The sequence below is a fragment of the Chiloscyllium plagiosum genome, unplaced genomic scaffold, assembly GCF_037043375.1.
Source record: "Chiloscyllium plagiosum isolate Xiang-an unplaced genomic scaffold, Cpla_swu_hap1 HiC_scaffold_2, whole genome shotgun sequence".
NCBI classification, from domain to species: domain Eukaryota; kingdom Metazoa; phylum Chordata; class Chondrichthyes; order Orectolobiformes; family Hemiscylliidae; genus Chiloscyllium; species Chiloscyllium plagiosum.
Genome location: NW_028270140.1, coordinates 144,993,415 through 145,007,446, shown reverse-complemented (window position 1 = coordinate 145,007,446; position 14,032 = coordinate 144,993,415). Strand labels below are relative to the sequence as shown.

The 14,032-nt window shown below is 43.5% G+C and overlaps 1 protein-coding gene across 3 annotated transcripts in view; it reads right to left on the bottom strand.

Moving 5' to 3' along the window:
- Positions 1-14,032, bottom strand: part of sh3rf1 (SH3 domain containing ring finger 1) — a 166,164-nt gene that overhangs the window by 152,002 nt on the left and 130 nt on the right. The window contains exons 1-2 of one of the 3 annotated variants that reach the window (XM_043703578.2): positions 13,256-13,295; positions 12,217-12,760 (exon numbers count right to left, since the gene is read on the bottom strand). In XM_043703578.2, coding sequence (XP_043559513.2) covers positions 12,217-12,609 — 393 coding nt within the window. In that variant the 5' untranslated portion in view covers positions 12,610-12,760; positions 13,256-13,295. Of the gene's footprint in view, positions 1-12,216; positions 12,761-13,255; positions 13,296-14,032 lie in introns of those variants that run through there. The other 2 variants (XM_043703596.2, XM_043703587.2) reach the window with 2 other exon arrangements.

Below are 14,032 nucleotides of genomic sequence, written 5' to 3'. Positions count from 1 at the left end.
TCTCCACATTACAATAGTTGCAATACCTAAAAAAAGTACCTCATTTATTGTAAAGCACTTTAGGAAGTCCTGAAGACATGCACTAGGAATGAAATTTTTTCTTTCACTGAACCTCCACCATGTATATAACAAGCAGGGACCATGACAGGACAGGTGGGCTTGTCAATTTGGTACTGTCGAGGATATCCCACGGCTAGCCTGGCTTGAAGCATTGGCCATCAAACTGGTCACTCTTGATGTTGTTCTAATCAAGCAGAAAGTGAGGCCTGTTCTAATCAAGTAAACCCAACTATTTACACTTCTCCAGTAATTTTTCAATCATAACCCCATCTCGTGCATGTTCTCATGTACAGTAAACCACTTATTATTAATGAGTCTTGATGCAGACAATTAACTAGTTTCTGTACATTTACTGAATTGTCGTCAAGGACCTGCATCCACATGGCATCTTAAATACAGTTAGGTATTTCACAGGAAGATTTACCATCAAAATTTGATATTGAGCCAAAGGCAGAGATAATAAGGCAGGTGAACAAAACTGTGTCAAAGAATAAGGAGCAGAGAGAGGTAGAAAGAAATAGAAAATTTTAAGGAAATTTATGTGCAGCATTTTGACAATCTATTGAAGCAAAGCTACAATGCTTATCATCCTACAACAGTTAACTATCCAGATGGAGCACATCTGTTACAACCAACCATTATGCTAGGATTGAATTTTGAAGACATGGACATTGCCTTTCAGTCCTGTTTCAAATGTTACCAAAAGAGAAAATGCTGGAAAATCTCAGCAGGTCTGGCAGCATCTGTAAGGAGAGAAAAGAGCTGACGTTTCGAGTCTAACTGATCCTTTGTCAAAGCTTTGACAAAGGGTCAGTTAGACTCGAAATGTCAGCTCTTTTCTCTGCTTACAGATGCTGCCAGACCTGCTGAGATTTTCCAGCATTTTCTCTTTTGGTTTCAGATTCCAGCATCCACAGTAATTTGCTTTTATCCAGTGTTTCAAATGTTGTTTCGTCCCAGAGACTTTATGTCAAACCAAGGAGGCTGGAACGTCTGTATCATTGAAAACCACCCATTTGTAAATACAGGTACTTATATCAATAGCTGTAGCTCATTGTCCATATTTCTTTCAAACCTTATGTGATTGAGGTGTGGTTGAGGTGTAGTATGACTACAAATAGACAAACAATGCCTTTCATGCTGTTAAACAGAAACCACGAGAATGGGCTGTTGGCTCCAAATAGCTTTGCTGAGGAAATCGAAAGTTTGTGACTCAATCCTATTGGATCTTTGCAGACAACCTTTATCCACTTAACCCACTGTCCAGAATGAAGAAATAAAAGAGCTGTGATCTCAAGCTACACAACTTTATTTGTTAATATAAAAAGATAAATTGAATAACTATTCTCATCCCTTTTGGGATGAATGTTAAACCGAACCACCCACCTCAAGTTTTAACAGCTAATTAAACACTGTACTAAATTTCAAAAGTATAGTTTAATTGCCAAAAACAACAGCATTCCCTTTCTGTACAAACTGTTCCACTTGATATGAAGGAGGGTTGGAATTAAATAATACATATGGCTGCTATCCAATTCACTCAACTCTCAATACACGTTTCACCAAACTAGAACAATTTAAGTTAAAATATCTGTAAATATTGCACAAATGCCATTTTGGTCAGATTTTCTCAAACTCAAAATTATACAACAGTGACGGAAAAATTAATAACTGCCAGATGCATATGGATTCCTAAAGGTCTGAAGAGCATTTTGGCACACCACTAAAAACCTCATTTCTGCAGATAGACAGGCAACAAAAGTTCACAGACAAACCAATCAAGATGACCTCAAAATGGTTTAGTACAGTTCACATCTTAAACTGTGCCATGTTTAATTTGTAAGAGATTTGGACTGTTTCCTCAAAATCTTCACTGTTTAGAGTAAATGACCTAACTTGTGTTGGTAGATACATCTGGTGAAGCAATCCCAATTTGATGACGTTTGAGTCAATGGAAGAGTATTGGACAGGTAGAATAGCTGGCTCTCGAGGACAATTGATTTCCAGATAAACCATTCAATATAGCATGACTGCCTCAATCCATGAATGAAAAGTCTCAATGCAGAACAGGAAACTAAATTCTGAACCTTATCAGCCTTAACTTGCTGGTATAAAAGTATTTCTAGGTGCTTCACAGTAGCATTAGCTGACAACACCTGATGCTGAGCTGCTAAGCACCACCTTCTCAGGGGTAATTAGGGTCGGACAAGAAATGACGGCCCAGCCCACAAATACACACCGTCTGAATAAATCAACAAAATCAGGTCAGGTTACCAAGAGACTTATTCTGTCATACCAATAGCATCCCTGCATTCAACTTCTAAGATGCTAAAACTGAAATTCTATCCTTAAACTACTATGGTACTTCACCTTGTGCTCTCCCTTTATAACTTTGCTGTGTCCAAGTTTTTGGACATTCAGGTGTTAAATTTGTCTGACTGCATGTCAAAGCAGCTCTTTGGGGATGGCCTACATTTAAGGATTTCTATGAACGAATATAGGACTCTCACGCAAGCACTTACAAAGCAAATGAACCGCCAATGAAAACCTGCAGAATGGAAGGTTACTGCAGCAGCCAAACACAGAAACAAATGGGCAGTCCATTCACACCACACAATTAAAGAGACAATTTATCCTCAGCTTACTACTGTGTCACCAACTGCTTCAGCAATGGGATTTTGTTGAGGTGTTTAAACACCACAGGAAGTTCTGCAATACCAGGAAGAAAATCCTTGACCAATTCTGTTTCTGCCTCTTGTTAACAGCAACACATTTATACTTGTGTTTATACTTGAGGATTTGAATAAAAACCAGCTTCAATACAAACCCTTTCGAGGAATGCTGAATTCGTAAAATCTCCAAAATGTGACTGTGTAGGAGGAGACCATTCACCTATTATGCCTCCAACCAGCGTGATTAAGCACTACAGATCGGCACGGTGGCTCAGTGATTAACACTGCAGCCTCACAGTGCCAGGGACCTGGGTTCAATTCCAGCCTTGGGTGACTGTGTGCATGGAGTCTGCACATTCTCCCCGTGTCTGCGTGGGTTTCCTCCGGGTGCTCTGGTTTCCTCCCAGAATCCACAGGTTAGATGGATTGGCCCAAGTTAAATTGCCCATAGTGATAGGGGAATGGGTCTGGGTGGGTAACTCTTCCGAGGGTTGGTGTGGACTTGTTGGGCCGAAGGGCCTGTTTCTGCATTGTAGGGAACCTAATCTACACTCTTGCACGTTACTTTTAGATTCTGTTGAAAAGAGCAAAGCTCTTTGGTTCCTGTTTACGTACATTTCCAGCAGCAGTGGGACTGGATAAGATACCCTATTATTGCAGTGTGGAGCCTGAAACAGTTATACTGTCTGGAAAGAGGAATTCACAGCAGGGAGCTGCTTTACACCAGTTTGTGTGCTGCTGAAGCTTCGGTCATGGAGAAATCGGAGAAATCCCACCCCAGGAAGAAAATGTGGGAGTGTGGTGACTGCGGGAAAGACTTCAGTGTCCCATGTGCCCTGGAGACTCATCGGCGCAGTCACACCAGGGAGAGGCTAATCTCTTGCCCCGAATGCAGGAAGGGCTTTACCCAGGCCTCCAACCTGCTGGCCCACCGGTGGGTCCACACTGGGGAAGAGGCCGTTCAGCTGTCCCGAGTGCAGGAAGGGCTTCATCCACTCCTCCCATTCGCGGCGCCCACCAGTGGGTCCACACAGGCGAGAAGCCCTTCAGCTATTCCTCCGCCCTGCTGACTCACCAGCGAGTCTATACCAGGAAGAAGCCGCTCGCCTGCTCAGAGTGTGGGGTGGGCTTCACCCGCTCCTTCCACCTCCAGACGCACCAATGAGTCCACATGGGGGAGAGGCCCTTCCCCTGCCAGAGTGCAGGAAGGATTTACCCAAGCCTCCTAACTGCTGGTCCACTGGATAGTCCACACTGGTGAAAGGCCATTCACCTGCCCTCAGTGTGGGCGGAGGTTCACATTGTCCCGCAATTTGCAGAAGCACCAGCGGGGGCACCAGTGCTCCCAACAGTCAGATTCTGCCGGTGACACTGCTGTGGATCACCCCCAGGACTGAACCTCCTCCCTTTTCTGACGGTGGGAGAGTCGGTGGGTTTGTTTTGTTTTCTGCTGGACTGCAACGGTCCCACCCCCAGCCCAACCTCTCAGCGGCTCAGGGGCTGCACGGTGGCTCAGTGGTTAGCACCGCAGCCTCACAGCGTCAGGGACCCTGGTACGATTCCAGCCTCGGGTGACTATCGGTGTGGAGTTTGCACATTCTCCCTGTGTCTGCATGGGTTTCCTCCAAGTGCTCCGGTTTCCTCCCACAGTCCGGAGATGTGCAGGTTAAGGTGGAGTGGCCAAGCTAAATTGCCCCATAGTGTTTAGGGATGCGTGCATTAGTCAGTGGTAAGTGTACAGTAATGGGGTAGGAGACTGGGTCTGGGTTGGTTACTCTTCGGAAGATTAGCGTGGACTTGTGTGTGGGTTGAAGGGCCTGTTTCCACACTGTAGGGATTCTACGAATGCTTCAATTGAACCTTCCAGGCACAGCATCCCACAACATAAGCACAGTGTGTTAAGAAATATTGTCTCATAACACCCTTGCTTCTTTTTGCAAACCACTTCAAATCTATGCACTCACCCCTTTTACAATCTGGTATTGTGAATCCCATCAGGATGAAATCCAAAGGGATTTGTTTTAAATGGCTCATCCCAGTTTCTATAAAAATGGACCTTTTATATTTTAGGGAAGAACGAGACAGATAGGTGAGCAAAAGAAAAAGCAAGTGCCTAAATTGATGGAGTGAATATTGCCTGTGACCATTCAAAGCCAAGAATTCAGGTGCTAAATAATGATGTGACTTACTTTAATTGATCATCTCTATAAATGTGTGCGCAAAGAGTTACTCCAGCATTAAATCGAGAGGTCCAAAAGTTATCTGCAGTCTTTGTAAGGAAAGCCAAGACAATATTTTTTTTGCACTGCTACAGTATTCCTTGAATCTATAAAAAGGTTCTACATATGACTAAATATCACCGTATACTGCCTATGTTTTAAAATCAAACATATCCAAGAAGCAAAGTAGCAGCAAAATTAAGATAATGGTAGTAAACCCAGGGGGGTGGGGGAGAAACAAGATTTTTTTAAATTTAAAGCAGCACATTCTGGAATGGAGTGCCTAAAGAGGTGCTGGAAGCAAATTCAATTAATAATTTCAAAGGAAAACGGGATAAAAATTTGAAAAGGAAAACTTTTCTGAGAAATTTAACAACAGCAGTGAAGTAGATTGGATAGCTTATTCTCAATGCCAACACAGGGTTCAAAAGGCCAAAATTGTCTTTTTGTTGGGTAGGTGGTCAGGCGTTACAAAAACTAATTGTTTCAGCGAGGTTGGCACTGATCAATAGGAGGCTGATGGCCAAAGGGGAGCATGCTCATTGAATTAAGTTCATTTCCACTCTGCCAATGCTACAACTTTGAAATTCTGATCCTTATTTTCAAATCCCCCATGGTCTTGCCTTTTCTTATTTCTGTCACAACTCCAGCTCTACCGTCTCCAAGAATCTGCACCTTTCCAACTCTGACGTCTTGCACATGCCTAATTTTAATCACTATACGAGTGGCAGCCCCCAAGCTCTGGAATTCACTTTGCCTCTCCCTCCTTTCTTCTGGCACTCCTTAAAAACCAAGTCTTTGACCAAGTTTTTTTTTATTTCAAGTGGCTGAGTGAAACCAAGTTCAGCTGTCAAGTCTTATGGGACATTTTATCACATTAATGGCATGATTAGAACGTCAACTGAAGTTGCACAGACTGCAAATTAAAGGAACAGAGGATGCAGTGCTGCAACACATCGTAGACAGGCATAAGAGAAGCAACAATACAGTCTCCTGTGAAAAACACAAAAGTTGCCATTAATGCAAAGCCCGGAGGCATTGTTATTTTTAAGTGCTGCCATTATCTCCAGTGTTATAAAGAAGTAGGAAACAGGAAATAAATCTGATTAGAGTCTGAGAAGAACACTTCCTCCTTTACATTAGTATTTGCAGTAAGCAACTGAATCATTATTTCCCTCAGAGCAGGAACGGCAATATTGACTGGTAGCCTCATGACAACCTAATAATTACTGCAACCACAGGTTCAAGAGCTTATTCCATTTAATCTATTTTGACAATAGATTTTTTCTGCTAAAAAAGGTCAACACCAATACTCAGCTGCCACTGCGATGTTGGAGTGCAAGACGGAGAACTGCAGATACTGGAGGTCAGAGTCAAGAGTGGGGTGCTGGAACTCCATAGTGAAGTGTTTGCCTTACTAGTTCCTTCATGGCTGAGCAGGTTTCAGGTGCATCTGCCTATTATTTATCCTGTCCAGTGAAGATGTTTCTCAAACAAACAATCTGAGCGAATGGAACACATAACAGATCTATCGATGTAGGTTCCAGCATCAAGGATCTACCGTCAGAGACAAAGCCAAAACAACATCCTTCCAGGAACTAAACTTGAGAAGCGTTAAATTCCATACACTTCAAAAACATGGTTCAGCAATGGTGTGGTTCTTCACCATTCCCCTGCAAAGTTATTTACACAACTCAAGATTTCCACTTCCATTGTTTTTGCAATAAATAGCCAGACTGTGCCTTGCACATCAATAGAAACATGTACTATTGATAGTAAATTTATTTACACCAACTATATTATGATTCTTGAAGTAGCTGTACACTTGCCTGAACGGTTTTTCTTCATAAACCTTTTGTACAATGCATACAGTCAGGATCCTAACCGCAGAAGTATGCAAATAGCTTTACTGTTTCGGAGTAGCTTCAGAAATCACTGCCATCCAGTAACATGAAAACATTTGCAGTACCCAAACATGTGGATTTCAGTTTCAAAGCCAGTAGTGCTCAAATACCTCGGAATATTAGTTGCTGGAATATTTTGCTTGGGAGTGTTTGAAGGTGGAACTGCTATTTTTAAAATGCAACCATGGATTTCACTCCACACAGTGTTTAATTACGTTAGAGAAAATGGCCAGACAAATTAAAGGTTGACATTAACGTGAAATCTGCTAATCTATAAAGAATGTCGAGAAAGAATGAGTGTCGTGTGTGTGGGGGAGGCAAGTGCCCTTTCTATTGTTTCAATTTCTGATCGGGCATAATCCACTATGACAGACACTCTGTATTTGCCACCTGTTCTTGTGAAGGGTAGGGATCTTTGGGGATCATGCATACCGATATAGTATTGATCAGGTGAAGACAATGAGGAGCTTCTGCTGAAATGCCTCTGCCACTCGCTCATATAAACAATATGCTCAGACATGTACCACTACAATCTCCCTAAATTAAAGAATATATATCAAAAGGGACTCTAAATATTCAGACTTGAAAAATATTTAAGAACATTCAAGATCACCAAATCTGTCTACTTTCACCTCTAATATTATTTGTGTGACTCTGTCCCAGCTCACATGCCACTGAATTTCTTCCCTGCCATTACTAGACTGCTGAATGGACACTAACTACAAATAATGTTGATTTTGCTAATGTCAACCTTGTTTTGTACACCTCCTGTGCAGTTGTACCGTGTATGCCTCACTCTAAACACCCTATGATCTATGTCCTAGTTTACTATGATATGCTGTCAAAACAAAACTTTTCACTGTACTTAAGTACATGCGACTACAATAAATAAAAAAAAACATTATCTCTAGTTTTGTCTATTTCAATGCTCTCCAATCAAATGTTAACTCATCCAAAACACTATTGTGCTAAATTCTGCTATGTTCTCTGAACATATTGTCCAAGTGTACTGACTTACTTTGGGATGCCAGTCATAAAATTCCCATCCTTCTAGCCAAACACCTCCATGATCTCACCTCACCCATTCTCCAACACCAGAACCCCCAGATATCTGTGGACTCCAATACTTCAATTGAACACCCCCATTTGTACTGCTCAACCACTGGTGAGCATGCCATCAGCTCTTTGACTTTAATTCCTCCTAAATCTCTCCATCTTTTACCTCTCTCCATTACAAGATGCTCTCTTTGTCCAAGCGTTTGGTCACCTATCCTAACCTTGCATGTGATTTAATGTGATTTCATGAAATTTTATTTAATGATTGCTCCTGTAAGCACTCCGAGACATTTTGCTTCTTTCACGGTGCTTTAGAAATGCAAGTCATTGTAGCAAAGGTGTCTAAAATGTGAATATATCTTGTAATGGATTATGTCCTGCATTGCTCCTTAACTGATATGTTGGTACAGTATCTCAAACACTCAACACGTTTGGAAACCTTGGTAACAAAAGCAAGAACTTTAGATTGGACGATCTGAGCTATAGGGAGAGACTGAACAGGCTGGGGCTGTTTCTCCTGGAGCGTCGGAGGCTGAGGGGTGACCTTATGTAGAGGTGTACAAAATTATGAGGGGCATGGATAGGATAAATAGGCAATGTCTTTTCACTGGGGTCGGGAGTCCAGAACTAGAGGACATAGGTTTAGGGTGAGGGGGGAAAAGGTATAAAAGAGACCTACGAGGCAACTTTTTCACACAGAAGGTGGTAGGTGTATAGAATGAGCTGCCAGAGGAAGTGGTGGAGGCTGGTACAATTGCAACATTTAAGAGGCATTTGGATGGGTATATGAATAGGAAGGGTTTGGAGGGATATGGGCCGGGTGCTGGCAGGTGGGACTAGATTGGGTTGGGATATCTGGTCGGCATGGACAGGTTGGACCGAAGGGTCTGTTTCAATGCTGTACATCTCTATGACTCTTTAACTTCATTTCTCCAAACGTACCAGCTTATTCACAGCACATAAATTCAGGATGTGACCAGTCAACACACCTGCAAAAGCTGCCACTAATGGTGGTATAAGTTTGTTTGACCTCTGCATTCGATACCCAGTCTTTAAAAAGACATTGAGAAAATGGTCTAGACCAGAGGGCAGGGATTTTGGTTTAAGGCTAAACTGGTACAACTGTCTTTCAATGCATCACATGGGTCTTCTTATTTGAATCCAGAGTTCCACAGGGCATTTTGAATGATTGGTGGAGCTATTTGGACAGGTTCAGGCATCTCACTGATTGCGAGAGCCCAATCTGAGATTGAGAAAGAATTTGCTGGAGTGAATTCTGTTCTACCTGGTCCTCTGTTTTTCCAAGGGAGAACACTGCTACCTTTCCAGTAAAATCTGAAAAGGAATTTTATATTTTCACGCAGGTTTTTTTTTTGCTTTATTCACACGAGTTGCATTGGCTGGGCCAGTGTTTCTTGCACATCCCCGTTTACCCTTGAGGTGGTGCAGTGAGTGCCATCATGAACTGCTGCAATCGATGTGGTTTACTGTACACCTGCAACCAGATTAGGGAGAGGATTCCAGCTCTATCCTGGATGGTAGTGGTGGTAGGTTTGGAAAGTGCTATCTAAAAAGCTTTGGTGAATTTCTGCAGTGCATCGTGTAGATGGCTCATGCTGCTGCTACTGAGCTTCAGCAGTGAAAACAGTGAATGTGAATTCAGTGCCAATCAAGCGGGCTGCTTTGTCCGTCAGGTTTCTTGACTGTTATTGGAGCTGCACCCATCCAGGCAATTAGGGAATATTTGATTACACATGGTGGACAGGCTTTGGGGAGTCAGGTGGTGAATTACCCACTTCTGGATCCCTAGCCTCTTGTAGTTTTGCTCCCATTTAGTAATTAGATGCCTGACCAAGTTCTGCTTCAGGTCAGTTTCCAGGATTTTGACAGTGGTGCACTGAGAAGTTCTCCAATTTACACTATTACCCTGCAGCATGATCAAATGTGAGGTGCTGGGCAGAAGCACAGGTAGATTTCGACTGCTGTTAAAACAGTCGGCGAGTATGCATTACTAATAATGGTGAGGTCCACAGGTTCTTCATCCACTGTCCTTTTCGAAATGTAAATACAGCTGTAGTCAGGCTAAAAGGGGACTCTCAATGGGTAACCGTGAACTCTCTCTAAACTGAAATTCTTGCATCAAAGCTTACTTTTGCCTGTGGCATTGCTGTCAATCAGGAGATCAGAGGACCAAAACTTGCTAATAAAAAAAATGCAGGAACGCAGCTTCCATCTGAAGGTGCTGAGGCTTTTATACTACAGGTGCTGAACCTTCCATTGGTGACACTATGAAACTACCTGTGAACACACACTGCTGCAGTACTCAACTTCCACCTAGTCGACACTGCAGTCTAAAAATTACTTTTGAGTGATATTTGTGCACGTTTTTTAAACATTCACATCACGGTCCTGAAATGAATCATTTTTAACTTCCAATCTGATCGCACAGGTAAAACAGGTAACAACCATTCTCATGCAAATATTGGTCATAGTTTCTCAGCTTGTTTTAAATAAATTCTTGCAGACAGATTCCACAACACATGCCGTTTCCCCAAAGGGATAAAAGGGAACATTTTCCAACCACTGGCGATAAGCCTATCATGCTAGTTCCCTCTGGATGTCAGGGGAATATTTTCATCAGAGCTAGATAAAGACATGAGATGTTAATCACACCCAAGGCATTTTCAAAGTCTGTTTGCACACAATGTTCAGTCTGGGACAGGCACACAAAGCAAGCTAATTCTGTATTCATCAATTTAGCTGGTGAAATAGAAGGTAAGGCACTGTGTTTCTGGAATAAGGCAATCCCAGTCTTAGCTGCAAGGTCAGGGGTGCTAAACCCATAGCTCTTTCAGATTTAATAAAGCATGGAGCCATTTATTGAGATTTGAAGGCCCACTCAGGCAGGGACAGTAATTGAATAGAGCCGTTGATCCATCTGACCAAAAATTGCAAATCTTGGCACAGAAACATGCATTCAAAACGCAAGAGATTGGGTCACTTCCCTCAGGCTAGATCACACATACTGATTACAATATTCATTGACATATCTTGAACTCCATAACTCTGGTAAGAAGTGCATGAACCGTAGCAGAGATAAACATCACTGTATAACAGTACTCAAATATTGCATGGTTTACAAATTGCAGCTTAGCAGCTGCAAGTCACCCTTGGGTTTTTACAGGAGTTGAAGTGCACGGTTCTCAGTGGATTCAGTAGTCTATTAACCATCTGATCACTAGTGCCAAAAGACACACAAATTAACAGTCAGTCGGAAGCTGAGCAGATCAGCAAGCTTTGCTGAATCTATGAGATGCAGTTTTGTTGATTAGCCAGCCAGTTTCACTCAAAGTACATAGAATTGAGAATGATATTTCTCAGGGCTGAATAAATGGGAAATCATTAGTGGCAACATCCCACTGATGAACTGCATCAAATGGGGGAACGGTGTTGCTTACTATTTTTAGTAGAATGGCTGATATGGGAACTTTAATGGGAGAGATATCCATTTCTCAAATTGCCCAGTCACAAGTAAGTTGGGACATATCCCGTCTGCACAGTGATTGCTGAGTGCAGCAATGCCAGCAACAAAGATAATTTTCATAGGACTGGAAGGAAGCGGGTAGAGTGCCCATCTCCTGAAAAATGTGTTGCATCTTAAACTGGCTGGGAGTTAAAAGCTGCCAGTCAAGCTCTCTCGACTGTTTCATTTTAAGGTTAACCTCGAGAAGAACTGCATGTGCTGCCATGCAAAAACCCAAATGTTCCCTTGGACGGTGGAGCTGCAGTTCAAACTAACCGGCGTAAAGAGAGCACTGCCTACCTTAAAACCACAATGCAGCAAGGAGGCTCTGGGAACATGCTGTCCTAAAGTTTAGCTGTTCAAAACCACAGAGCCAGATCTACATTCGATGCACATATGCAGCAGCAGCACAGATAAATTATGGTTGGATTTGATGAAGTTAAAGGAATTATTAATGCCATGCGCTTTTGAACAAACACTACGTTAGCAGTGTTTCTTGATCACAGTCGAGTCTGCAATCTTACTAAATGACAGAACAAACTTGGAGCCCGAATTGCATTTCCCTGTTTTTATATTTTAGGTTCATTAATTTCTTATGCTTATTTGACCAGTCACACCTCAAAATGCAAAGAGCGATGGTTTATAAGCATGCACTCTTGTCCCAAAATGACTAGCGAATGGTCAAAGTTTCAACACGCAAGCACTCTGCATCCCCCAAAGGTTTAGCATTAATCACACACACATTAACGTGGCGTGCAGCCACAAACCAACCGTTAACCTACCCTGACTGGGGGGCTACGTGCCTGCACTCGGTGAATGCTCTGAAGATCCCGCAACGTGGTGCCAGAGTTGGGAACAGTAATGGCTCCGTTGTTTTGGACTCTGGCAGTGCCATTGACATTGTTATTGCCGTTGACACCACCGCCGGGTCTCCTCGGCCGGTGTTTGATACCGTCCAGTAGCCGGACCAGCAAGATGTTGGTGGGGAGTTCGTCAACGCCACAGTCCACCAGGGTTCGGCACTCTGGGCAGCGCAGTTCGCTCCTGGAGTTTAAGATGCCCTGCAGGCACCGCCGGCAGAAGGTGTGCTGGCATGGCAACACTTTGGCAGTGGCATCCAGCCGCTCTAAGCACACAGGACACTCCAGCAGGTCCAGCAGAATGGATTCGTCCATTGTTTTGCGCTCTGATTCCAAAGCTTCAGTCTGAGTCAGGTCTCCAAAGAAGCCTCATCGCAACAAAGGTCCCACTGAATGATGAACAACTTGATATCCAGCCAAGCTCAGTCACGTCACATCCATTCCCTTTCACTCCAACTTGAAATAACTATCAAAAAGCAAACAGACACGTAAAAACGCTGGGATATATCAGAATGCACATTTTAAAGAACTTAAAATTCCTGGCCCCCAAAAACAAATTAAGGACAATGATTATTCTCCCCAATTTACTGCAACAAGCTCGCACATAACGATCTATCCTTCCTCAACAAAAAAATCTACAAAGACGTCCCTCCTAAATAAACAATATAACCAACAGCTCTGCTGCACAGCGTTAGCAAAAAATGCTGCACAGATTAAGCCAAAACGCAAGCTACTTTTTAGTCCAAAATAATCTGTGCCTAAAAGTAGTATGGGGGGGAATTGTGAACGGCAGTACAGTGGGACTAATCGTTTAGCTCCTGGGAAAAAGCCGACAGAAGTAATTGGGTGGGCCGAATGGTTCCGGAGAGGCGCTCCGGCCCCTTGTACTGAGCCGGGCAGACCATCCAGGCTGGGGGGGGGGGAAGCCCTGTACAGAAGCAGAGAGACACCAACCACCTACCCCAGTGCGGAGTGAGCTGCGAGTGTGTGCTGCAGCTCGAACAATATCCCAGTCTTTACAAGAGCCTCCTCCCCACCCCACATCCACAGGAGCTCCAATCCCAAACCAGCAACCGCAGGCAGTGACATGACGCCAGCGCGAATTACTCACTCTCCGATTTGGGGGGGTGGGGGAGGAAATACGGCCCATCTCAGCACCACAACCCCGCCCCCCACCCAAGGCAAAAGGGCTCCAGATTCCCAGGCAGCTACAAGGGCGAGTGTAGGGGGGGGGGGGGGGGGGGTAAACTCAGCAGATTAAAAGGTGCAGAAGAAGCAGCCGGCTTTTGCTTGGGGTCCGTCCCTGCAACCTCTCAGAGGCGGCTGCACACCGACAAATTGCCCGAGGGCTGAACTAACTCCCACATTCATTCACCCAGTTCCGAGTGAGACGACTTTTCCAAATTAAGGTACATTACACACAGGGCTTTAGAAAAAGGGTTTAAACACACTGCACTAGGAGTGGAATTAAATTTGTGCATTCTCCGTTTCGAGAACAAAAATCATGTCTTGGAAATATTTCCAAACTCACGGAGATAACAACCAATCCTTTGGGAAATGAGACCCGAAAAATATTATTTAAAAGCCTGGCAGTAATGTGTTTGCTAATCATTGGGGCTGAGTGATGGGCTTTCACATCTCCTGTCTGTCCCTCTGTACGCCTTTCAGCACACACTGTCGAGCTGTCACTGGGGGTTTGGGGGTCTGGTTTAGGAAGGACAGTGTCCCAAAGGGATTG